At 38.5% G+C, this 25,997-nt stretch overlaps 1 protein-coding gene and 1 pseudogene across 4 annotated transcripts in view; one reads left to right on the forward strand and one right to left on the reverse strand.

Annotated features, from left to right (window-relative positions):
* Positions 1 to 25,997, reverse strand: part of LOC136850241 (probable methylthioribulose-1-phosphate dehydratase) — a 188,759-nt gene that overhangs the window by 89,499 nt on the left and 73,263 nt on the right. For all 4 annotated transcript variants that reach the window (XM_067123909.1, XM_067123911.1, XM_067123912.1 and 1 more), the window contains exon 5: positions 3,213 to 3,373. In XM_067123909.1, the coding sequence (XP_066980010.1) occupies positions 3,213 to 3,373 (161 nt within the window). The remainder of the gene's footprint in view (positions 1 to 3,212; positions 3,374 to 25,997) is intronic.
* LOC136849647 (uncharacterized) lies at positions 4,718 to 5,668 on the forward strand (annotated as a pseudogene).

Raw genomic sequence — 25,997 nt, forward strand, 5'->3', positions numbered from 1 at the left:
ATTTTGCAACAAACTGGAAGTCTCTAACACAATATTTCGATTTATGGTGAATTTCTAAAAAAAAAAATTTTTTCCTTACGCTCTGCGCTGTAACTCGGCCAACATCTCAGAAATTCTTTCACATGTTGTCGTAATGTTTGCATCGTTTTACATTAGTCGTTACATAAACTTTTATATATGAAAATGTGCGCAATTTCATATAGAATACAACAGAAAATAGCTCATGGCTGTAGCTTTTATCAGTTTTGAAATATTTTCACATAAATCATGATAACTGCCAAAATTTCAACCTTCGTCAACTTTAACTCAACCGAAATGGTAAAAAACGCAATTGTAAGCTAAAATTCTTACATTCTAGTAATATTCAATCGTTTAACTTCATTTTGCAATAAATTGGAAGTCTCTAGCACAATATTTCGATTTATGGTGAATTTTTTAAAAAACATTTTCCTTATGTCTGCACGGTAACTCGGCTGAACATCTCAAAATTCTTTCGTCTCATTGTCGTAATATTTGCACCACTTTAAATTAGTCGTTACATAAAGTTTTATATATGAAAATGTGCGCAATTTCATGTACAATACAACAAAAAATAAGTCATGGTTGTAGCTTTTATCAGTTTTGAAATATTTCCATATAAATCACGATAAATAGAAAAAATTTGACTTTCGGTCAACTTTAACTCGACCAAAATGGTAGAAAACTGCAATTGTAAGCTAAAACACTTACAGTCTAGTAATATTCATTCAATTAGCTTCATTTTTCAACAAACGGGAAATCTCTAGCACAATATTTCGATTTGTGGTGAATTTTTGAAAAAAAAAAAATTTTTTTACGTCCGAAATGTTACAATTCATGCATCATTTTGTGATAATATTTTCTCTGTGTTGCTTTGATCGTTTTAAAATTTGTTATATACCAAAATCATCGCAATTTAGTGTACAATACAACTAAAAAAAATTAACTCATTAGCTTTAACAGTTTTGCTTACAGCGCGATTTGTATACAATTATATACGTTTTTTTTTTTCGCTGTCATATATTCCAATATTTATATATGATGATATTTTTTTTCATTTCTGATGGTTGCATACTAAACTTCAGGCAATGACGAAAAAAATGAGCCAAAAATGAACTCTTAATCTTAAAAACTAAGCGTGCTGTGATTTTTTGAAAAAACTTTTTTCCGCTTCGGCGCTAACTCACAGAACGCCGTCGGCATACGGGAGACGTTTTTGTAAATAGGGCTTCGGCGTTAAAGGGTTAAAATGAACTCTTTCATCATTTAAACTTACTGCCAGGGGCATATTGCATATTTCACATGTGTCTGGTAACCAAGCAAATTCTCCTTTACAGGCAGTCCCTGGTTATCAGCGGGGTTCCATTTCCAAGGGTGTGATGATAACCGAAAATCGGGGATTTCAACGCTTTTTCGGCGATTTTTGGGGGTTATCAGCGTCAAAAAGCGCCGATTTTCGGTTATCGGCGCCTCTGTTAGGTATGTATCGGCACCGATAAGCGGAAATCTGCGATTTTTGGCGCTAGACAAGCACCATAAAACCGGATTGCTGTTAACCGAGCTCGCCGTTAACCGGGGACTGCCTGTATAGGTTCTTGGGTCAATTTCAAGTTCTTTAAAGTGTTGCCAAACTCTAAAGGGTATCCTGAATAAAGAAAAGGTTGATAACCAGTGACTTTACCTTGGATCAAAATTTCCAGAAACACTATTGCTACAGGAATGGTGGTCATGCTGAAACATTATCAGGGAAGGTGCAATAATCCCTCAGTCAGACCCAACATTATTAGGCAAGTCAACTTAAAACCAAAAAGAATAAAACATATATGGGTTCTTGCACTGTTTCCTGCACTTTACTGCCACACCCTCATGGGTATCCAGAATAAAGAAAATGGTTGATAACCTGTGACAATACTTTGGACCAAAAATTTATATTCTGGGTTGTTGGGATTTATTTTTTAGGAGCTAAGCATTTTCGTCACCTGTCAATAATTTTGGAAGTTCCTTTGAGGATGAACAGCAGCTATGTTATCAAAAAACAGGTTTTCATGTAGGAAAAACCTATTTTTAATAGCTGCTGTGAGTCCTTTAACACACTCACTTTTCCTAATGAAAAGGCATGGGAATATTCATCTTGCACAGATCTGGCACGTTGTGAGAAAGATAGCTGACACGCGCTGTTGTCATGTCTGTGTGAGTAGGATGAGAGGAAAACTGAGGTAGTCGTTGTGGACAGGAGATAGAGCCCTCTTGTCCTGTATCCTTAATGTTCTATCACTGTGCCAACAAGCACTATTCTGACATAGACCAACTATATGAGAATTCTTTGAGATTGGTTGGTCTACCTTATGAACCCTCTTTTGAGGACTCACAGTGGCTACCAAAAATATGTTTTTCCTATGTCAAAACCTGTTTTTTATGAAAACAACAAAAAAAGGTAAACAATATATATTAATGTACTCACATCATATTTATTCACTAATCTGAAGGGATATTTATTGCTAGTATTACAAATTTAATTGTAACTTGATGTCATATCCTTCTGATAATTTAGTAAGTTTTTTAATGACATTGTGTATCTTGATCATAGATCCTTCCAGTTCAAGGCAATACATTATTTTCAAGCTTAAAAATGAAGATTCTGCTCATACAAGTGATCCCAATTTAATTCTTGGTGTATATTATAAATTCCTAAAATAAAATACATTATCCATATATTATTTTAAAAACCTATTAAAAAATGTACATAGAATTTAAGTTGATTACTCTGTCACCATTATTTTGTAATGCTGTATGATTTTCACTTACGCAGCTTAACATTAAAAAACTATGAAAAAGCCATCAGAAGATGATCCTTGATTCAGCATACAGCCCACATTTTTAGCTTCAAAGTTAGAAGCTCCTTATACAGCAAATTGTCTTGTGTATCAAAATATAATATGCAATCATTTCTATTTCCCTTTACATCCATTTTTAACACCAAAGGAGATTCTCATTTACGAGAACAAATGTCTCCATGCCTTACATCTCAAACCCACTATTAAATCAGATATGCAAAAATCTGAGGATTAAACTTGATTTTGCCTATCATGTGAACTACACCATTATAATAGATGTTTCATTGCTATTGGCTAAAAAGCCAAATCTCTTATAAGATTTCTAATAAGAAGGATATTATACTCCAGCAAGGTACTTACTCTTATAAGCCAACATAAACAATGGCGTACACTGAGAAATTTTTAGATTTTTCTGAAGAGGAGGAATAACAACTTCCTCACCATCAGGGCTTAAGACAAAAATGTCTTCTGGTTGTAAACGCTCCTTCTGGACACCAGAGGGGGCAACATAGATCTGGTCCCTGAAAAAAAAAAAATTTACTATAACAAAGTTTTTAATAAAAAATTTTACTATTTCCTATTATGCACAAAGATGCCTTAACCTGTAGTCATAGTGACTACCAGAATCCTCCAAAGTGAAGCCATTGTTGAACACACTTTACCGCTGTGATTATTAGTTGTACAAGTGAGGTACTCTGCTGCTCTTGAAATTAATACAATAATAACTGCCCCACAGGTGGTCCAATCTCCATGATCAGTTGGAGGCCACTCAGTGTGATATGAGGGTCTATTTAATTACAAACATTAAATTTTTACTGAATGAACTGAAATATGCCTACCATCTAGGCTATACATATCACTGACTTATCGAAAAAGGTCATTACAGAGTAACATCTCAGTCATTTGGACTTCCCATACCTGCACCATTCCTTTAACTGCACCTTACTGTGTGACTGTGCATGTGTACCAAATGCAAAAATGCACAGAGATGCAAACCTGCTAAGTGTTAAAACCTCTTCCCTATGGTAGTGTGCTGAAAGATGTACAGAGAGAGAGAGAGAGAGAGAGAGAGAGAGAGAGAGAGAGAGAGAGAGAGAGAGAGAGAGAGAGAGAGAGAGAGAGAGAATATTGTATATGACATTTCAAGTTTGGCTGTAAGTACTGTGGTCCTACAGCATGAATATTTTCAATCAGTACATGTATTCTAGGGTACCCTTGGAAACCACAATCTCCGACCCATCTAGGTTGTGCTCCGAGTTTATAAGCAGGGCCTTTCTGGATGGGGGGCAATGCCAACTATCAGGGATTGAAACACACTCGAACACCTTTTGAACGCTACTGGATTTTGCTTTGGGCGTTTGTTTTTATGATTTTGCTTCATATAATGCAAAGCAGTCATGGTATGATTATATAAACAACAATGTGTTGAACTCTACAACCTGTATAATATTGAAACGAAGAAAAAATGCCGAAACTGCCAGGTTGTAGTTAGGAAAGGGGGTGGGGGAGGGAAGGGTAGAATCTGTGTGTTGTGTGCGCGCATGTGGAAATGACAATCTGAAGCAGCGTCACACAAGTGGATGAATCACAGCACCGATCAAGCTAACGTAATGAGTCGGAGCAGAACTTGCCTTATCTTGTCTTGGTTTAAAAGTCTGCTGAAAAGGTAGTGTGCTTTGTCAACGTGCCATTCTGTCTGTCTGTCTGTCTGTCTGTCTGTCTCTCTCTCTTACTCATACTCTCTCTCTCTCACTCATACCCTCTCTCTCTCTCTCTTTTCGTACTATCCCCTTAACAAAGCCTCATGATATCATTGCAGCAATGTCTACTGTATATATTCAAGGGATTCCCTGTACAGTATTTATATGCTGTTTCATAAATCTCATTATCGTGTTATTACAAATAATGAGGTTCAGCCACAACGTTGTGTAAGGCCACCGAGGACTAGAGCCAATCGACCTGATGTGATAACAGAGCGAGGCAGGATTATTGGCTATCACGAGGCAGGGAAGGGGATACGGGAGATAAGTCGCCTTTTCGGTATCTCCAGAGATAAGGCTAGGCTTTGGCTGAGAAGACATGAGGAGGAGGGTCACGTGCTCACCAGGCCCAGACCAGGAGGGCCAAGAGTCATCACACCTGAGGAAGATGGCACATACAAAGGGAATCAGAGAGAGCACCACTCAAAACTGCAGTAAGCATAACAAGGGACGCACTAGTTCAGTGTCACCCAATAACAACAAGGAGGCGATCGCGGTAGACTGGCTGACATTGCTTCATTGCTGCACAGAAGGAAACCTTAACTGATGCCCACAGAGAAGCCCGCCAAAGGTTTGCCGAGGCGTATGCGGATGTTTGACTTGATTTTTGGAGGCGCGTCATTTTCACAGACGAGAAAAGTTTCACGTCTGTTGCAGCAGTCGGTCGGCAGTGTTGGTGAATCCGCAACACTATACACGCTCAGAGACACATCCAAGAAATATCGAGAAGCAGTCATGTGACAACCTGTATGCATGGATGGATGTAGAGGGGAGGTGTTGGTGAACAAACTAACGTTGAAGGATATATGACAGCAGAACAGTATATCAATATTCTCAAGACATCCTTGTTACCATCGCGTCGGTGCGAGCATATGCCATCCCGGAACCAGCGCCTACTGTATACATCTAGTGTAAGACCGCAGTCCAATCTACACTAGTCGGGCAGTCATGCTTTGGTTTGAGATGCATCCAGAAATTAGACTATTGAACTGGCCCCCTAAAGGAGCTGATTGTAATCCCATGAGAATCTATGGGTGCATATGGTTCAGGAATGGAATGTAGAGTAGAAAACAAGGGAAGCAGTGAGGAGACATGCACATACAGTATATAACTTGGTAAAATTAGCATATTTTTATGAGTGTCTTGGAAAAGAGGACCCTCACAGGGTTATAAATATTCACCGTCAACTTCCCTTGGAAGGTACAGAAAAATTTATATTTTTTTTCTTACACCATGTGCATTTGCATATCTTCCTCTTAACACTGATGGTTTTTTTTTTAAACTGGCCTACCTTAATGTTTGCCCAGTCTGGGGGTGTGCTCAATATATATTTAGCCCGTCCTGTAAGGGTTAAATACAGCTGTGATAGCCTATCTGACTTTTGCAAATGGATACTGAAGGTAAAACCTGGGCTAGCCAAGGTCTATAGCTCACACGTAGCCTACACATTTTTATCTTGTGTATGGTAATACAATATGGTAACAACTGATAAGGAAGTTGCTGTATAAAAATACACTAAGGGTTATAAAACCATGGTATGCTACCTGCCTACTGAACTGTGTCATTTACTAGGGAGAGATAAAGAAGGGGTTGCATTTTTTTTTTAAAGTGTATTTTTGCAGCATATTTTGTAACAAATATGGGGGGAAAAGTAGATAATTGCCTTTTGCATGAAGTTTTCAGTTTAAAGTGTGATGGTTGTCGTTTATAAGCATACTGGATGTTTACTGTTATGCGGCATTGACAAGGTTAGGTGAAGAAGGGTACAGAGTTGCCCTTGAACACCCCTAGATTTTTTACTCATCATTATTCTGATTTTCCCATTATCTGAAGGATCTATGGCTCTATTAATCCGGATAATTGAAGGATTACTGTATAGGTCTTGCAATCATATATGTTTAACAGTTCCCCAGGAATAACATGCAGTTTACATAAACAGTACTGGGAGAAGTAATCACCGAGGAGTGAAAAGATTACAGCATATGACAACACAAGCATGGAACCATGTGTGGTGAAAACAAAGAGCATTAAAGCAATAGTACTGTATACTGTATAGAGAAAAGGGGGATGCACTTTAGTGCAAAAAGCAGAGCAGAAAAATGTCATGCAAAAGGAAAGTCATTGAAACAAGTGCCACTTTTACCGTATACTTTCCCTGTATCCATTTAAGCTGAGTGCTTCATCTTTTTGTCACTTATGAAGGGACCCAGCTTATGTCTGCCTGTACTTTACCTTAAGAGGATCATATGTAGAAGTAGGACCCCTAGAAACCACAAATATAGAAGACAGGGCCCAACTTCTCGGAATGGAGAATTTGGATCAATTTTTTCTCACCTGTAAAATGCAGACCCTACATGTCCTCAAATGTAGAAGACAAGCCCCAACTTTCTCCAAATGTAAAATATGGACCAAAATTTTCCCATAGTGTACAATCCTTGCCCAATTTCCTTCCTAAATATAAAGTGACCTCAATCTCCTCACAGTTCTCCTAGCAGTATTATACTTCAGTTAACCCTTAAACGCCGAGCCTCTATTTACAAAAACGTCTCCCGTATGCCGGCGTTCGGGAGTTAGCGCCGAGCGGAAAAAGTTTTTCAAAAAATCACAGCACGCTTAGTTTTTAAGATTAAGAGTTCATTTTGGCTCCTTTTTTGTAATTGCCTGAAGTTTAGTATGCAACCATCAGAAATGAAAAAAATATCATTATCATATATAAATATTGAAATATATGACAGCGCAAAAAAATTTTTCATATATAATTTTATACAAATCACGCTGTGAGCAAAACGGTTAAAGCTAACGGATTATTTTTTTTCTTTGTATTGTACACTAAATTGTGATGATTTTGGTATATAAAAATTGTAAAACGATCAGAGCAACACAGAGAAAATATTATCACAATATCATGCATGAATCCGTAACACGAGGACGTAAAAAAATGTTTCTTTCAAAAATTCACCATAAATCGAAATATTGTGCTAGAGACTTCCCGTTTGTTGAAAAATGAAGCTAATTGATTGAATATTACTAGACTGTACGTGTTTTAGCTTACAATTGCAGTTTTCTACCATTTCGGTCGAGTTAAAGTTGACCGAAGGTCAAATTTTTTCTATTTATCGTAATTTATATGAAAATATTTCAAAACTGATAAAAGCTACAACCATGAGTTATTTTCTGTTGTATTCTACATGAAATTGCGCACATTTTCATATATAAAAGTTTATGTAATGACTAATATAAAACGGTGCAAACATTACGACAACGTGACGAAAGAATTTCTGAGATGTTTGGCCGAGTTACCGCGCAGACATAAGGAAAATGTTTTTTTTCAAAAATTCACCATAAATCGAAATATTGTGCTAGAGACTTCCAATTTATTGCAAAATAAAGGTAAATGATTGAATATTACTAGAATGTACGAGTTTTAGCTTACAATTGCGTTTTTCGACCATTTCGGTTGAGTTAAAGTTGACCAAAGGTTGAAATTTTGGCAGTTATCGTGATTTATGTGAAAATATTTCAAGTGATAAAAGCTACAACCATGAATTATTTTCTGTTGTATTCTACATGAAATTGCGCACATTTTCATAGATAAAAGTTTATGTAACGACTAATGTAAAACGATGCAAACATTACGACAACGTGACGAAAGAATTTCTGAGATGTTCGGCCGAGTTACAGCAGCGCGAGCGTAAGGAAAAAGTTTTTTTCAGAAATTCACCATAAGTCGAAATATTGTGCTAGAGACTTCCAGTTTGTTGCAAAATGAAGGTACATGATTGAATATTACTAGAATGTAAGAGTTTTAGCTTATAATTGCGTTTTTACCATTTTGGTCGAGTTAAAGTTGACCGAAGCTTGAAATTTTGGCAGTTATCGTGATTTATATGAAAATATTTCAAAACTGATAAAAGCTACAACCATGAGTTATTTTCTGTTGTATTCTACATGAAATTGCGCACATTTCCATATATAAAACTTTATTTAACGACTAATATAAAATGGTGCAAACATTACGACAACGTGACAAAAGAATTTCTGGCGCGGACCCAAAGTTTTTTTAAAAAATTCATCATAAATCGAAATATTGTGCTAGAGACTTCCAATTTGTTGCAAAATGAAGGTAAATGATTGAATATTACTAGAATGTAAGAGTTTTAGCTTACAATTGCATTTTTACCATTTCGGTCGAGTCAAAGTTGACGAAGGTTGAAATTTTGGCAGTTATCGAGATTTATATGAAAATATTTCCAAACTGATAAAAGCTACAACCATGGGTTGTATTTTGTTGTATTTTACATGAAATTGCGCACATTTTCATATACAGTATAAAACTTTATGTAACGACTAATATAAAACAGTGCAAAAATTACGACAAAATGACGAAAGAATTTCTGAAATTTTCGGCCGAGTTACCGAGCGGGCGTAAGGAAAAAGTTTTTTCAAAAATTCACCATAAATCAAAATATTGTGCTAGAGACTTCCAATTTGTTGTAAAATGAATGTACATGATTGAATATTTCTAGAATGTAAGAGTTTTACCTTACAATTGCGTTTTTCGACCATTTCGGTCGAGTCAAAGTTGACTGAAGGTTGAAATTTTTTGTAGTCGACGTACAGTACGTCCATTTGGCACCCAACAGACAATTTTAGTCGACGTATGATACGTCCAGTAGGCGTTTAAGGGTTAAGAAGGCCTACATCATATTCCCTTTATGGTTTGATGTTACATCTCCCCACAATGGATGTCTGCTGCTGAAGTCACCAAGAAGAAATGGCTCTGGTAGCTGCCACATTAAGGATATTAAACCCTCTCAGGAGACATGACTATTTGGTGGAATGTAAAGGGAACATATGGTATATTGCCTTCTTAAATTAATCCGTACAGCCACAGCTTGAAGTGGAGTGTTTAGTTTTACTTTGTAGTGTGGAGTATCTCGACGGATGTAGATGAGGGATCCACCGTGATTTCCCACTTCCAAATCAAATTCAGTTCTGAAGTGAACATATTCAGAAGAGGATATAAAACACCAAGAGATGAAGGACATGATCAGGAAAGAATATATGCAGAGACTTAAGGAGATACTCAAGTCAAAACTCAACGGCGGAAACATGACGAAAGCCATAAACACATGGGCAGTACCAGTAATCAGATACAGTGCAGGAGTAGTGGAGTGGATGAAGGCTGAACTCTGCAATATAGACCAGAAAACTAAGAAACACATGACAATATACAAAGCACTACACCCAAGAGCAAATACTGACAGACTATACATAACACGAAAGGAAGGGGGGAGAGGGCTACTAAGCATAGAGGGCTGCGTCAACATTGAGAGCAGAGCACTGGGGCAATATCTGAAAACCAGTGAAGACGAGTGGCTAAGGAGTGGATGGGAGGAAGGAATGATAAAAATAGACAAAGACCCAGAAATATACAGACAGAAGAATGAAAAACAAAACAGAGGAATGGCACAACAAACCAATGCATGGACAGTACATGAGACTGACTAAAGAACTGGCCAGTGATGAAACATGGCAATGGTTACAGAGGAGAGAACTCAAGAGGGAAACAGAAGGAATGCTAACAGCAGCACATGATCAGGCCCTAAGAACCAGATATGTCCAAAGAACAATAGATGGAAATAACATCTCACCCCTATACAGGAAGTGCAATATGAAAGACGAGACCATAAACCACATAGCAAGTGAATGTCCAGCACTTGCACAGAACCAGTAAAAAAGAGGCATGATTCAGTAGCAAAAGCCCTCCACTGGAGCCTGTGCAAGAAACACCAGCTGGCTTGCAGTAATAAGTGGTATGAACACCAACCTGAGGGAGTGACAGAAAACGATCAGGCAAAGATCCTCTGAGACTATGGTATCAGAACAGATAGGGTGATATGTGCCAATATACCAGATGTGACACTGATTGACAAAATCAAGAAAAAGTATCACTCATTGATGTTGCAATACCGTGGGACACCAGAGTACAGTAGATGAGAAAGAAAGAGAAAAAATTGATAAGTATCAAGACCTGAAAATAGAAATAAGAAGGATATGGGATATGCCAGTGGAAATTGTATCCATAATCATAGGAGTACTAGGCATGATCCCAAGATCCCTGAGAAGGAATCTGGAAAAAGTAGATGCCAAAGTAACTCCATGACTCATGCAGAAGAGTGTGCTACTAGAAAAAGTGCACATAGTGAGAAAAGTGATGGACTCTTAAGGAGGCAGGATGCAACCCGGACCCCCACACTATAAAAACCACCCAGTTGAATAGGATGACTGTGATAGAAAAAAAAAAAAATTATTAATATAGTAATAATAATGATTAATAATAATAACAATAATAACAATAAACAGGTTTTGACATAGGAAAAACCTATTTTTGGTAGTCGCTGCTGAGTCCTCAAGGAGTTACCTTCCATGGTCTACCAGAGCTCCATGGTGACCAAACTAATATCAAAGAATTCTCTTCTAGTTGGTCTTTTGGCCAGGTATTGTGTCGTAATGATTAACATTATAACACATGATGGAGTATATAATGGACTCAAAGATAAGAGGGCACTTTCCCGTATCTTCAGCGAAGCTGAACCCAGTTTTTCCAACGTCAATTAACCTGCAAGAAAGAGAAGTGACTATTGCGCATGCGCATCCGCCCTCTTGTTTACAACCGGGCCGTTAAAAGACCAAGGAGCCATTACTCTCTGTTGGTCAATGCAGGTTGATCCCTTTGCCCAAATCCCATGCCTTTTCGTCAGGGAAATGGGAGGGTTTTGAGGACTCAACAGCGACTACCAAAAATAGGTTTTTCCTAAGTCAAAACCTGTTTTTTGATAGCTTAGTCGCTGTTTCGTCCTTAAAGAGCTTTACAAAAAAATTGACAGGTGACAAAAAAAGGCTTAAGCTCTCACTTTTTAATCCCAACACCCCAAAGGAAATAGCATTTCCGGTTCAAGATCAAGCCACAGATTTCAAGTCCAATTCTTTATTCCAAATACTTTTCAGGTTTTGATACCAAGGAACAAGAAACTATGCACGAACTTACATTTCAGGATGTAGTTCTACAGTGGCTTACCTAAGCATGGTGGGTTTTGTTGTAGTACTGTCACCCATCTCCCAGCGATAGTTAGCATACTCACCGTCAATATGACCCCTGGTTTTCTGCCGCAGCACCTAGGGGTTAAGACTAACTATGCCACCTACTGATACACAGTGTAGTCGAATTTGTTCGAACATGTGGCAATGATTTAACTGATGACCACCCTATACATTTGGAGACTTCTTTGAAAGAGACATTTCTGAAGGCCAAAGACGTACTTACTTTCCTAACATCATGTGACCTATGGAAAGAGCGTGGATTTCCCTTTTTAATGAGAAAACACTACAATCATTCTCAGTCTTCATAGGAAGAGTGGTTAGTTTGTGCTAGGGTGTAGGAAAATAGGACCTTCTGGGGTGTCGCCGTGACTTCTAGGTAAACCTTAAGTGCTTGAACCGGGTGTAATGTCTTGTCTGCTAAACTGAATTTTCTTATAAGAATGGATTTCCTTTTTAAAGGATCCATATTCTTGGCCAGGAATGATGGGCCAGGGGACAATAGTAATTGATGGTCAGCTATTTGCGTTATGCATCGTCCCCATCTAAGAAAGCCCAGTTTACTAATACTGTACGAGCTCCTGATGCTAAGGCAATCAATAAGATCACCTTTTGTAGCCTGTGCGTTGTGGGTGTATTGGGTCCACTGAATTGAGGGGTTGGTAGAAGTCTAAGCACCTTGTTCAGGGGCCAAGAAATTGGAAGCCTTTCGGGAGCGGGCCTTTGTAGACTGCAGAGGGGAAGTGACAACTTCTATACTGGAGTCAATCCCGAATCCATAAAGCAAGGGTTCCATTAATGCAGCCTTGTATGCCATGACTGTTGTGACCACAAGGCATTTGTCTTCAAAAGGGTATATAAGAAAAATAAAGTTTCTATAGAAATCTCAACTGGGCTCTCAGTATGGATATAATCTAACCATATCTTCCATACAGACTGGTAATGCTGGATAGAAGTCTGTAATTTTTGCACTAGGTACCTAGCAATGTTGAGTGAGTAATTATCACGACAGATACTTTTAAAAATTCTATATGTGAAGGTCTCAGCTTAGAAAGGAGAGACTTTCCCTCCTACTGTCTGGGATAGAACAGCGGACGACAGTGGAATTATCTTTTTGTCCGTTGTTGAGGTAATAAGAACCATTGCCTGTTTGGCCAATTTGGGGCTATTAAGTACAATATTCCTATGAAGGTTAGAAGTTTGCTCAAAACCTTTGAAATCTGGGACAATGGAGAAAAAATTATTGTCCTCCCCTTGTTCCAGTCTTAAGGAAGGCATCTCTTGCTGTTGCTTAACTGTCCAGGTTTGGAGACACATACATTAGGAGTTTGTGATTCTAGTATGTGGCGAACAGGTCCACTTCCGGTTGTGGAAGCATGTTGGCTATTATTTGAAAAGAGTGGTTGTCCAACATCCACTCTGTTGAGGCTGTCGTTTTCCTTGATAGAGAGTCTGCTATTACAATGAGACCCCCTGTGAGGTGAACTGCAGACATGTGCCACTTCCTTGCTTGCGCCATCCGAAGGATGGCTAACATTACCATATTGAGAGGAGGTGAATGTGATCCAGACCTCTTGATGTAGGATATTGTGGTTATGTTCTCTCTCTTCTGGAGGTTTGAGTTTGAGAGACAAAAAGACGGCCATCAGCTCCAGGAACTTTGATATAACAATTCCTGACTAGCTGATCACCTCCCTGCCACCTGACAATCCTCCCAATGTCCTCCCACCCTGTCAACGAGGCATCTGTGAGTTTGTCACTCATACAGATGGAGGAGTCAGGGTGACCTGTTTCACCAGAGATTCCTTCCAAATCTAAGGCCGAAGTATCTCCCCAACTCTTTTAGTCCTTTGATGAGGTCTGTCTCGCATCTTTTTTCTTGCATGCAATAGCCAGAATTTGTTCACATTTTTAGTTGCAATCTATGTATTGGATCTATTACTGATGAGAACTGCAGCAGGCCCATCAAACGTTCTGATTGCCATCTGGAAACTCTGGGCTGTGCAAGGAACCTTTTGAGGACTTGCCTTATTCTGTTTTGAGTATGATGGGGAGAGACAACAGGCCGTGAAGAGTATCTCAACACAGCCACTGAAAGTGTCTGCTGGGCGTGAGGCAGGATGTTTTCATATTTATAATAAAACCTTTTGACTGTACTTTAGTCTGTTGACCATTGCTCTTAGGTTTTTCATGCACTCTTTTCTTGTGGGTCCCCAGATCTTTTTGTTTGAGTTTCTGAACGAATACCATTGCTGGTTTTGAAAAATATTCTTTAGGCAATGTTTAGCTGAAAGGACTTGACTTTGAATTTGTATGTATCTTTCCCTATTTGGAACCTTTGGAAGGGGCGGAAGGGAACGGCTATAGGGATGTGCCAGTGTGCATCTTTCAGATCCATAGAAACTGCCCGACCCCCTTTTTGAAATGATTCAATGTACTTAGGCAATGGTAATCATCCAAAACTTTCAGCCAATAATGTGCTTGTTCAATATTGATTGGTTGAGGATCACTCTTCTTTTGGATGAGTCCCTTTTGAGGACACTGAAGAGACATACTTGGTGGCGAATATCGCAAAGTTTCTGTCCCCCACAGGAAAACTTCCATTGTTTGTGATGTCATCGAAGCTGACCCCAACCAATATAAATCCTCTTGGTATCTGCCTCCTCCTCTGCCTTCACCTTTGATAGACATTCCAGGTGTTGTTTTTCCTTTTTCCCCTTATGAGATGGTTTTTGGACCTTGTGAAAAAGGATGGCCTTGAAGTTGCTGTTGTCCCTTTGCAAGGAATTGTCCCTTCTGACCACCTAACTGTTTTTTGAGGAAAAATTTTTTGGGGGTGACTGAAGGCTTATGTGATTTTTTATAAAAGTGAGCCTTTTTTTGGGGTTGGGTAAAGGGAAATTTTGGGTTCTTTGTTTCCTGAATTCCTCTTTTCCCAGAAGAGCGTACACTGTACAATTCTGTTGGTGGGCATGCTCGTTGAGTTGAGCCACAACAGACTCCTCTAACAGGTTCTTACAGAAGGGGTTAGAATGTAACAATGCAGTGACATTGGAGAGTGATTTGATGGAGCTCTCCAATGCTTCCATTCGCAATTTTATGCGGCATTCTAGGAAGTCAAAGAGTGCTTTCCATCAGGTTCCCATAAGACTTTTGGCCTCTACAGCAAAAATTATCCTGGGATGTTCTGGAAGCCTTCAGATGGCAACTTCCAGCAAGGTGATAGAGGTTATAATGCTAAGGAGTTGGGGCCTAGCATAAAATTCTGACGAGGCTACTTAGTGAGCAACTTGGGTCTAATTCAAAAAGGAAGTAGAGATCCATTTTTCACTGACCTGGTAAAGGGTGATTTCTTTAGTTTTTAATGCTATAGGCACAGGTAAGAAAACCATTTCTGTTAGTGGTTTCTCCAAGTCTGGTGAGGATGGTACCAGGTGCCATTCTGTATTAAGGAATGCTGCCGTTTGTAAATTCTACATTTACAACTTCGATCATAGTTTTTCTCTCATTAATTACCTACTTGCCATTGGGAGAGAAAGTGCACACTGAGGTGTCTCACCAAGGATTATCAGTATCATCAGGGGTGAGTATTGGAGCCCCTATTATGTTTTGATCTGAAGTTCTGTATTCCAAACTGACCCATTGCTGTTTCTAGTCGGAATTCTAAAATCAGACCTTGTTTGGGCGGCATTTGTATCTACACTCACTTTTCGGTTACAGGGTGTAGTACTTTTGCACTCTGGTGCGTACATGACTGACTGACTGCTTTTCAGAATCATGCTTTATGTCCCTTATATATTGCCATTCTGTGGCAAGGGCATCTTTGATAGTACTCAATTTCCTTACAGAATTGACCAAATGGCGCAAACTGTGTATCCCTTTTGGGGGAACTTGCTGCAAACAGTGTATCCCTTTTGGGGGAGCTTGCCGCAAACTGTGTATCCCTTTAGGGGTACAGGTCAATAAAAACTCAATTTCCTTACAGAACTGATCAAATGTCGCAAACTATGCATCCCTTTTGGGGGAGCTTGCTGCAAACTGTGTATCCCTTTTGCGGGTACAGGTCAATAAAAACTCAATTTTCTTACAGAACTGATCAAATGGAGCAAACCCTGTATCCCTTTTTTGGGGGAGCTTGCCCAAAATGTCTACCCCTTTTGGGGGAGCTTGTCATAAACTGTGTATCCCTTTTGGGGAGCTTGCCATAAACTGTGTATCCCTTTTGGGGAGCTTGCCATAAACTGTGTATCCCTTTTGGGGGAGCTCTTGTGCAATCTAACTGCTTTAGCAACTAACTGTAACTGCCTGGAAGGGGCAGAAGTCTACTATATCTTTCCAAAAAGTAGACATTTCAGTCTGAGTTAGGTGGATCCCAGTATCCCTTTTGGGGGAAAGATCCTATTCAGCAATGATAGCTGCATGGGGAATAGAATTCCTTCTGTGAGGTTTCTTCCGTGGCTAGCTTAAATTTATGTTCCTAAGCCTTCTGGGTTCAGCAGGGCCATTCCGATGGCAATGTTCACTCCATATTTTTTAATAAGAATGTGAACTCCATGTAAAGATTCCTCTACTTCCTCCACAGGGTTAACCTGGGAGGTATTAGCGACTGATGTTACTGGGTTTTGGACCACACATTGATGTTGTTCAGAGGAAGGGTTAAATATCCACTGCCGGAGTTCTGCCGGGAAGATAATATCCCCCTTCCTCACCCCTACTGAACCCTAGGTCCCATTGAGACAGCTTCAAAGGAGCTGTTTCGTCCTTAAAACTTGCTGCCAGGAGCATACTACAGATCTTGCCCAAATCTGGCAACCAAGCAAATTTTCCTTGTTTTTTACAAGGACCATGCTCATGGCAGGTGGTATGGGCCATACCCACTGGCAAAAAAGTGAACTGAGCAATTTGCTAATGGCGGCCCTGTAGTGATATAAAGCAATTTGTTATCAGAAGCTAGTTAGTATTAATTGTTTTTAAGTGAGGGACACTTTTGTAGTTCCTCCTATAGTTTTCATATTACAGGTTAATTTGATTACAACTGTGCAGTTTTAATGCATTTAATTAAATATCTATGTAAAACCTTCTAAGGTTTAGATTAGTTTTGATACCTGTACATGGCTGTATTACTTATACACTGCTAGTCCTTTTGCAATGACCAAGTGAAATTTTTAATTCCAATTGTCATGCAATTCAGACTAACGGTTATGAACTAATTTGTTTGACTAACCCAAACTACTGTTTTTTATAGCTTAGGGTAATGATTCTAGTTTAATCTACGTTAAGAATAGAGGATTTCTTAGAAGGTTCTTGCTTAACCTATTCTAGGCTTATTTACAACTTAAAAGATATAAACTTTACAGAAAATAATTCTCTTATCTGTTTTATGTGGCCAAGACTACCTTTTCATCTGATGTTCGGCCATCGTTGTTTTAGGCTAATAGTAGGATATTCCTTGTAAGGGCGTTCCTATTTAATATGGTTAGGCTACTGCCTGTTCTGGATTTATATCACCTTTAAGGATAGAGGCTATACAAGACCCTACTAGCATGTAACCTTAACGATATGTTACCGAGTCATGACAAACTAGGTTATTTTATTTAGGCTAGGCTACTGTTTATGTATAATCCTAGGCTTATTTGTTCTTTCTTGACCTGGTATAGGGTACTGCTTAATCCAGATTATTATAACCTTATATTTATTCAACTATTTGTCTAACCCAGTTTGTTGTTTATATCCAATCCTAGGCTATTTGGTTTACTATATAAACAGTAATCACTACTGTGTAACCTTATTAGTGAAACCTTGTAACCAGGTTATAACTTACTCTAACCTAGGCTACTGCCTAATCTGGATTATTTTATTCACACTTAAGTGTATGGGTTACATAAACAAAACACAATTAGCCTACCTTTGTACGTAACCTTAAGGCTAGATTACCATCTCATCCAGCACAGATTATGATTTCATCTAGTCCTAATACTACATGGTTTGGGCTAAGAATTTAGTCCAAAAATGGGATGTTTCATGAAAAGTTACCACTTAACTTGATATAAGGTAATGCCTAAGCTAGTCGTGGATTATTTAGCTCATGCTAAAGTGCACAGGCTTATATATAAAAGAAAAAATTTATATTAATATGTAGCCTCACTGTTATGCTCTCGATTTACTTTGCCCAGATATTGTTATTTTCTGATCCTAGGGTCCTTGGTCTAAGCTAGGCCACTTAGGATATGTAATCCAAGGATGTACATAGGCTACAGACAACATCCTCTATTAATACAGTCTGAATTATTGTCACTTATTGCCTAGATTACTGTAGACATTGTATAATCTGAAAGGATTTTCCATATTAATAATACGTTGTGGAACATTTCTTTTAGTTAAAACATTTAGTCAGAACTTTAAACAATTTTCATTTTACGAAACTAGGTAGCAATCAACGCTTTACGAAACTAGGTAGGCTAGCGATCAACGAGCCGGGTTTCGGCTTTAACACACAATTATATAAATTCCAGAAGTTTAAAACTAAAACTTTCAACTGTTTGTTAATATTGAGCACTTATCTTGCTATTTTTGATGTTTCCATAATCCTCAATACTAAAACGCAGAAAAAAGTAGAATTTTTTTGGAGCACTGGTAACGACGTGAACCGTTCGCTTTAGACCAAACAGAGAGTAATGGCTCCTTGGTCTTTTAACTGCTCGGTTGTAAACAAGAGGGCGGATGCGCATGCGCAATAGTCACTTCTCCTTCTTGCAGGTTATCTGACCTTGGAAAAACTGGGTTCAGCTTCGCTGAAGATAAGGGAAAGTGCCCTCTTATCTTTGAGTCCATTATATACTCCATCATGTGTTATAATGTTAATCATTAAGACACAATACCTGGCCAAAAGGCCAACCAGAAGAGAATTCTTTGATATTAGTTTGGTCACAATGGAGCTCTGGTATACCATGGAAGGTAACTCCTTGAGGACGAAACAGCGACTACGCTATCAAAAATAATTATAATTGTAATGATAATATGTCTTGTTAAAAAGGATGGCTGCATCATGCAAATTAGTCTTATATTGAGTCTTCTCAATTTTTCTTATGACTCACTTTTCTTGCATGCTAATATTGGTCTACAACTGGCCAATGTTCATATATAAACAGTATTCATATAGCATTTTTATTCTCTATAAAAGTGCAGGGTAATGAAAATTGGTGTGGCAAATCTATAGGCTTGCCAGCAGATCCTTTCAGAGTTTCTTATGTCATTTTCACCTGCAGATGGATTCTGGGTACATACTTTGGTGTTTATTTTGGAGTTTCACTTGTCGACAGGTTTTGCCCAGCCCTTTGGTCATCTTCTGCATGGGTGAAACAAATCTAGAAACAAGGGGTGTGTGGAGAGGAATATACAGGGGGGCCAATGTCATGGTCGAGGCAGTGCTGAATTCTCACTGGTCACTAGGAGATATCATCCCTGACTGAAGCCTTCTCCCGGACAGAGATGGCTGCACCTTATCTTGTGTGTGAGCATTGGAGTATGTGGGGGAGAGGATAATGGTACTGGGAGGATCGATGCCCGCAGGTGGGCGCTCCTGATTTGTTAGCTCACCAGCGATGCTGGTGGGTGATGCCCTTCACGCTGACACTGGGAGGAAGAAGGTCTCCTGCGTGGTATTTAGACAAGGCTTCTCTCTCTCGATGTGGTGGGCTTCCAGGAGGCGCAGGCGGCGATGGTTGGTTGTATGGTCAATTATCTCAATGTTAGGGACAGTGTCACCTCTTTTTACTATTGAGTTATGGGCAGTCCTGGCATGATTATATGTGACACCCTCCTGAGCATGGCAGGAGAGCCTCTTGGGAGAAGTGCATGGTAGTCATATCGATGTAGGCACTGAAGCACTCTCAAATGGGGCATTAGTATTGGTAGACCATGCTGGTTCTCTTCAAGGGATGCTGCATGGAGGGCGCCAGGTTATTCTTCATCACCAGACTGCTAATTTTTATATTCCGCTAAAATATAATGAGCTTGATCTTTTTCTTGGAGTTGGATGGTCTGACGTTACCCTAAATGATGGACTTGAGGGCGCACTCATTTTCTTTATATCCTTTGTGGAATATTCCCTTATAGAAGAGTTTGATGTCATCAGAGGTGGCGGGGCGAGGCTCCTTGATGGTATCATCTATTCACGGCTCTTCTAATGTACTTGTCCATGTCCCAATTTGTATGCCTGTTATTGATAAAAACCTGGGCAACACATTCCAGCTGTATGTGTGTCCTTCCAGGAGGAGTAGTGCAAGAGTTCTTCTGATGAAAACACTGACGGCAAGTTGAGGGAGAGCCTCAAGAGATATAAACAATCTGCCATCAGCGCCTTTGTCAGAAGAGAGCTCTCTTGCACTGCTCCTCCTGAAAGGACACACACATAGAGCTGGAATGTGTGCTACTAGAAAAAGGAGGCAGGATGCAACCCGGAACCCCACACTATCAAAACCACCCAGTTGAATAGGATGACTGTGATAGAAAAGAAAAAATAATATACAGTAACTTAAATATTTATGCATTTCTATAGTAAATTATCTTTTTAAACAAACAAAACATACTGCATTCCCAATCTTCTCCAAAGATCTCAGTTGAGGGGTGGAGGTTGGACCTGTCATATATGTCAAATATCTGCATAAATTTTTAAATTATAGAGTATTGTTAGTATTATTATTGTTATTTCAATCTTATTAATATTTGAAAATTAGTACTTATTAGGTAAATCATTTATTTATCATACAAACGTGGTTAGTCCTCACCATCTCCCATAAATTTATTACAAAATTATTGTGTTGCCCTCTCTCTCTCTCTCTCTCTCAATATACATACAGGTTTTATGGCACTTGTCTAGCAACAAGATTGTCAATTTTTGGTGCCAAAAACTGCCAATTTCCACTTATTGGCGTTGATAATTAGGTTTTGGTGCCAATGCATATCTAACAGAGGCACCAATAACCAAAATTCGGCGCTTTAAGGCGTTAACAAGCACCAGAAGTCGCCAGTTTTTCAGTTATTAGCGATTTTTGGCTATCATCACCCCCTCAGAACGGAACCCCTGCCAATAACCAGGGACTGCCCGTGTATTGTCATGAAAAAATACAGTAATCAGTAAATACACAGTGTTGCTCTATGAGATAAAGCGAATTAGTGATAATTTTAGAGGTATGGCCCAAAAGAAAAATCTGGAAATTAGTGAAATTTCCCTTGCGGACAAGTGAATGATGTGTTCCACAAAAATCTGCAACAAAATGAAATGCGGAAATGTGAAACGTGTAAAAATGGGGGTACTGATATTGTAATCGTGTGGTAATTACCAGGGTCAGCTACATCCTTTAGCTGGCTTTTGACTAATGGTATTAACCCTTAAATGCCGAGCCTCTATTTACAAAAACGTCTCCCGTATGCCAGCGGCGTTCAGTGAGTTAGCGCCGAAGCGGAAAAAAGTTTTTAAAAAAATCACAGCACACTTAGTTTTCAAGATTAAGAGTTCATTTTGGCTCCTTTTTTGTCATTGCCTGAAGTTTAGTATGCAACCATCAGAAATGAAAAAAATATCATTATCATATATAAATATTGGAATATATGACAGCGAAAAAAACTCTTATATAATTGTATACAAATCGCTGTAAGCACAACGGTTAAAGCTAATGAGTTAATTTTTTATAGTTGTATTGTACACTAAATTGCGATGATTTTGGTATATAACAAATTGTAAAACGATCAAAGCAACACAGACAAAATATTATCACAAAATGATGCATGAATTCAGTAACGCTGGATGTAAAAAAATGTTTTTTCAAAAATTCACCATAAATCGAAATATTGTGCTAGAGACTTCCCGTTTGTTGAAAAATGAAGCTAATTGATTGAATATTACTAGACTGTAAGTGCTTTAGCTTACAATTGCAGTTTTTTCGACCATTTCGGTCGAGTTAAAGTTGACCGAAAGTCTAATTTTTTCTATTTATCGTGATTTATATGAAAATATTTCAAAACTGATAAAAGCTACAACCATGAGTTATTTTCTGTTGTATTGTACATGAAATTGCACACATTTTCATATATAAAACTTCATGTAACAACTAATATAAAACGGTGCAAATATTACGACAACGAGACGAAAGAATTTCTGAGATGTTCGGCCGAGTTACCGCGCAGACGTAAGGAAAATGTTTTTTTCAAAAATTCACCATAAATCGAAATATTGTGCTAGAGACTTCCAATTTATTGCGAAATGAAGGTAAATGATTGAATATTACTAGAAGGTAAGAGTTTTAGCTTACAATTGCGTTTTTTTACCATTTTGGTCGAGTTAAAGTTGACCAAAGGTTGAAATTTTGGCAGTTATCATGATTTATGTGAAAATATTTCAAAACTGATAAAAGCTACAACCATGAGCTATCTTCTGTTGTATTCTACATGAAATTGCACACATTTTCATATATAAAAGTTTATGTAACGACTAATGTAAAACGATGCAAACATTACGACAACATGACAAAAGAATTTCTGAGATGTTCGGCCGAGTTACCGCACGCAGACGTAATGAAAAAGTTTTTTTTTTTTTTCAGAAATTCACCATAAATCGAAATATTGTGCTAGAGACTTCCAGTTTGTTGCAAAATGAAGGTACATGATTGAATATTACTAGAATGTAAGAGTTTTAGCTTATAATTACGTTTTTTTACCATTTCGGTCAAGTTAAAGTTGACCAAAGCTTGAAATTTTGGCAGTTATCGTGATTTATATGAAAATATTTCAAAACTGATAAAAGCTACAACCATGAGTTATTTTCTGTTGTATTCTACATGAAATTGCACACATTTCCATATATAAAACTTTATGTAACGACTAATATAAAACAGTGCAAACATTACGACAACGTGACTAAAGAATTTCTGGCGCGGACGTGAGGAAAAAGTTTTTTTCAAAAATTCACCATAAATCGAAATATTGTGCTAGAGACTTCCAATTGGTTGCAAAATGAAGGTAAATGATTGAATAATACTAGAATGTAAGAGTTTTAGCTTACAATTGCGTTTTTTTACCATTTCGGTCGAGTCAAAGTTGACCAAAGCTTGAAATTTTGGCAGTTATCGTGATTTATATGGAAATATTTCCAAACTGATAAAAGCTACAACCATGAGTTATTTTCTGTTGTATTGTACATGAAATTGCGCACATTTTCATATATAAAACTTTATGTAACGGCTAATATAGAACAGTGCAAAAATTACGACAAAATGACGAAAGAATTTCTGAAATTTTGGGCCTAGTTACCGCGCGGGCATAAGAAAAGTTTTTTCAAAAATTCACCATAAATCGAAATACTGTGCTAGAGACTTCCAATTTGTTGCAAAATGAAGGTACATGATTGAATATTACTAGAATGTAAGAGTTTTACCTTACAATTGCGTTTTTCGACCATTTCGGTCGAGTCAAAGTTGACCGAAGGTTGAAATTTTTTGTAGTCGACGTACGGTACGTCCACTTGGCACCCAACAGACAATTTTAGTCGACGTATGATACGTCCAGTAGGCGTTTAAGGGTTAAGTGCACTAAGAGTAGGGAGTCTGGGAGAAACTGGTGAATTATGCATGCATTGAATAGGGCAGCTAGCAAAATGTAAATTATCAGGTGGCAGAATCAGAAAGCTTATGCAGGAAGACCATTGCAGGTGGGCAATTTATTATTGGGTAAGTTGCTTATGGCATCGCTGATGTTGCCTAGCGTAACGTAATTGGTGAATTGAAATTGGATGTTATCAGTAAGGAGGTTATCTACTTCCCTTCAAGTCTTGATCGTTTATGCAATTTAGAACAGCGCTGAAGTGATTGCCCAACATTCTAGCGATAGCCTCATCGCTGACAGCTGCTCTTACTTTCTGTGATAGCTTCTTAGGTATGGGATTTAGGGACTGAATGTCATTCCAAGGACAAGGGTAACCACCGGATTCTAATTTTCTGGACATTTCATCCGCTCTTAGTTGCTTTTCAATTAGTCTGCAGTGCTTAAGAGCAAGTATGAACTGCACTCTTGCCTATCTCATTAGCAACGCACAGTGTCCTTCCCTCAGGCTACCATTTTGCCTCCACAGCAAAAAAATTTCTTGTGAGTGCGTACTATACGGGTCTTTAACTAAGTTATTCCAGCCAGGTATGTTACGAGCATTGCCTTGACGAATTCTAAAGGTATCCCTGTCAGAGGCAAGCATAGCAGATACTATGTTTGAACTGAATTCTTTAAGATCTCTCCTATGGAGGTCATTTCTCCATTATATATGGTCTATTTCTTTGAAAACAGCAATCCACCTCACAATGCTTTAATTAGTCATTATCCATAAAGGTTTTATTTCATGTGCTGTTCTGCTTACTGGTACCATTTACACTTCAGCCTCACTTTGAAAGACTTGCTACTGTCAACAACATTGGTTTCCAGGATTGCCTTTGCCCATTTTTCATATCCTCATTTTGTTCATTCTTTGTTTCATCAGTCATTTCCATTTTGGGTTGATGACTTACAATGTCTTCCCCTTGCATATTACTATAAGCCCTGCTAGTTTTTCTGCTCCCCTTTTTACCAGTTTGTTCATTCATGAATTTTTTCTTTAATTCTTTCCACTATTGTATTCTCCGTAACAATGTCTATAGTACTTGGTTTTACATTTGGGCTGTGCAAATATTGTTTTACCTCTGGTTAATGCACTACTGCCTGTCCAATTCTTTTTATTACATTGTATTTCCTTTTTGTACCCAGCAAACCACAGTTTCTTTTTATTTTTTCATTTGCATTGGTTTAATAAACAATAACCTTGTATTAATGGCTGGTGACTCTGGGCAGTGAGTGTTCTAGCTTCGCAAGTGTTATTATGCCTCAGCATACTGAAGGTGTTTCTGGAAATGCTTGCAGCACATTCGCATTTACTTTGGGTCAAGACAACCATCTCCAGTGTTCGTCTTGTGAGACATGCCATTATTGGTCACATGACCAATGGGATCTTTCCCCCTCAGAAGAGAGGTTACACATTCCATTCCTCAAAGACTTTTGCTGAAACCTCCTCTGACTCTATCTCTGGATTCTCCAAGCCTCCTTAACCAGAGGCTTCCAGCAAGGAGCAGAAACGTCAAACAAATTATTATCCTTGGATATGCCTCCATCTGGCTCTTAGGCTTGTAAAGCCTTGCTGCCATACCCAACAAAGAAGAAGAACCTATTCTCCTGAGACTTAAGCAGTGACCTGAGTTCCATAGGGCACTGCCCTATTACACCTAAGTCCTTGAACTGGGCTTGCTCCTCCACTGGTTCATGGGATGTTCACCCTCCTCACCTCTCTATTCTGGGCCCTGTCAATTTAACTTTACTTGTTTCTCATTGAGCTTGCTGACACGAATGAAGACTCTTACAGCTGCAGTGGCTATTAGCATACCCAAGTACTTTGCCTACTACAGAGGTATGATATTCAACTTCTCCCATTTTACCACAATCGATAGTTCAAGACAAAATGCAAGTGCAGTATTATGTTTCCTGCCATGTAAGATGCATCAGTGTCAGACACCTATAATTTGGAATATATTTAGGGAAAATAAAAAAACCCCACATTTTCCCTTTTGCTATCGACAGCATCAAGACGTTAACCTAGCAGATTTTATAATAAATTTTGGTCCTAACATTCAACTAGTGATTCATTCAAACTCAGTAAAGAACAGAATTTTAGTAACTAAATAAGTCAGTGCTGGAAAGCAAATACAGGCAGTCCCCAGCTCTAGAGGAAGAAGTTTGGGCTCCTTGTTGCAACAGGTTTTTTCTCAACACCTGATGTGGAAGTCATGGCCATGTCCAAAGGTTTAATCAGGGATACCTTTAAGCCTGGAAGGGGTTTGAAATCAACTGCATGGTGGATACGTGTCACAAGAGTTTGATCAAGGAAGAACTGAGTACTAGGCTGTTCCTCTAGTGAGCGTACTCTCTGCCAAAACCTCTTAAGAGAAGAGGCAAGAAACCCTGTCACACTCTGGTGGGATAGAAAAGTCACTGACTTTCCTCATGACACCTGCAACCTCCTGAACTCCAACTTCTTATTCTCAGATGAGAAACATGTTTATGGTGATCCTCAAGAGAGAAACATGTTATGGTGAAGTCAGCCAATGCATTTAGCTACAGGTCAAGCTTGCCTGATCTGCTGGACACCAAAATACTGTCTAGCCTGGAGATCAGATAATTCATTTGGCTTAAAATACCACAAGCTAGCTGAAACCAA

The sequence above is a fragment of the Macrobrachium rosenbergii genome, chromosome 21 (assembly GCF_040412425.1).
Source record: "Macrobrachium rosenbergii isolate ZJJX-2024 chromosome 21, ASM4041242v1, whole genome shotgun sequence".
In the NCBI taxonomy this organism is placed as follows: Eukaryota; Metazoa; Arthropoda; class Malacostraca; order Decapoda; family Palaemonidae; genus Macrobrachium; species Macrobrachium rosenbergii.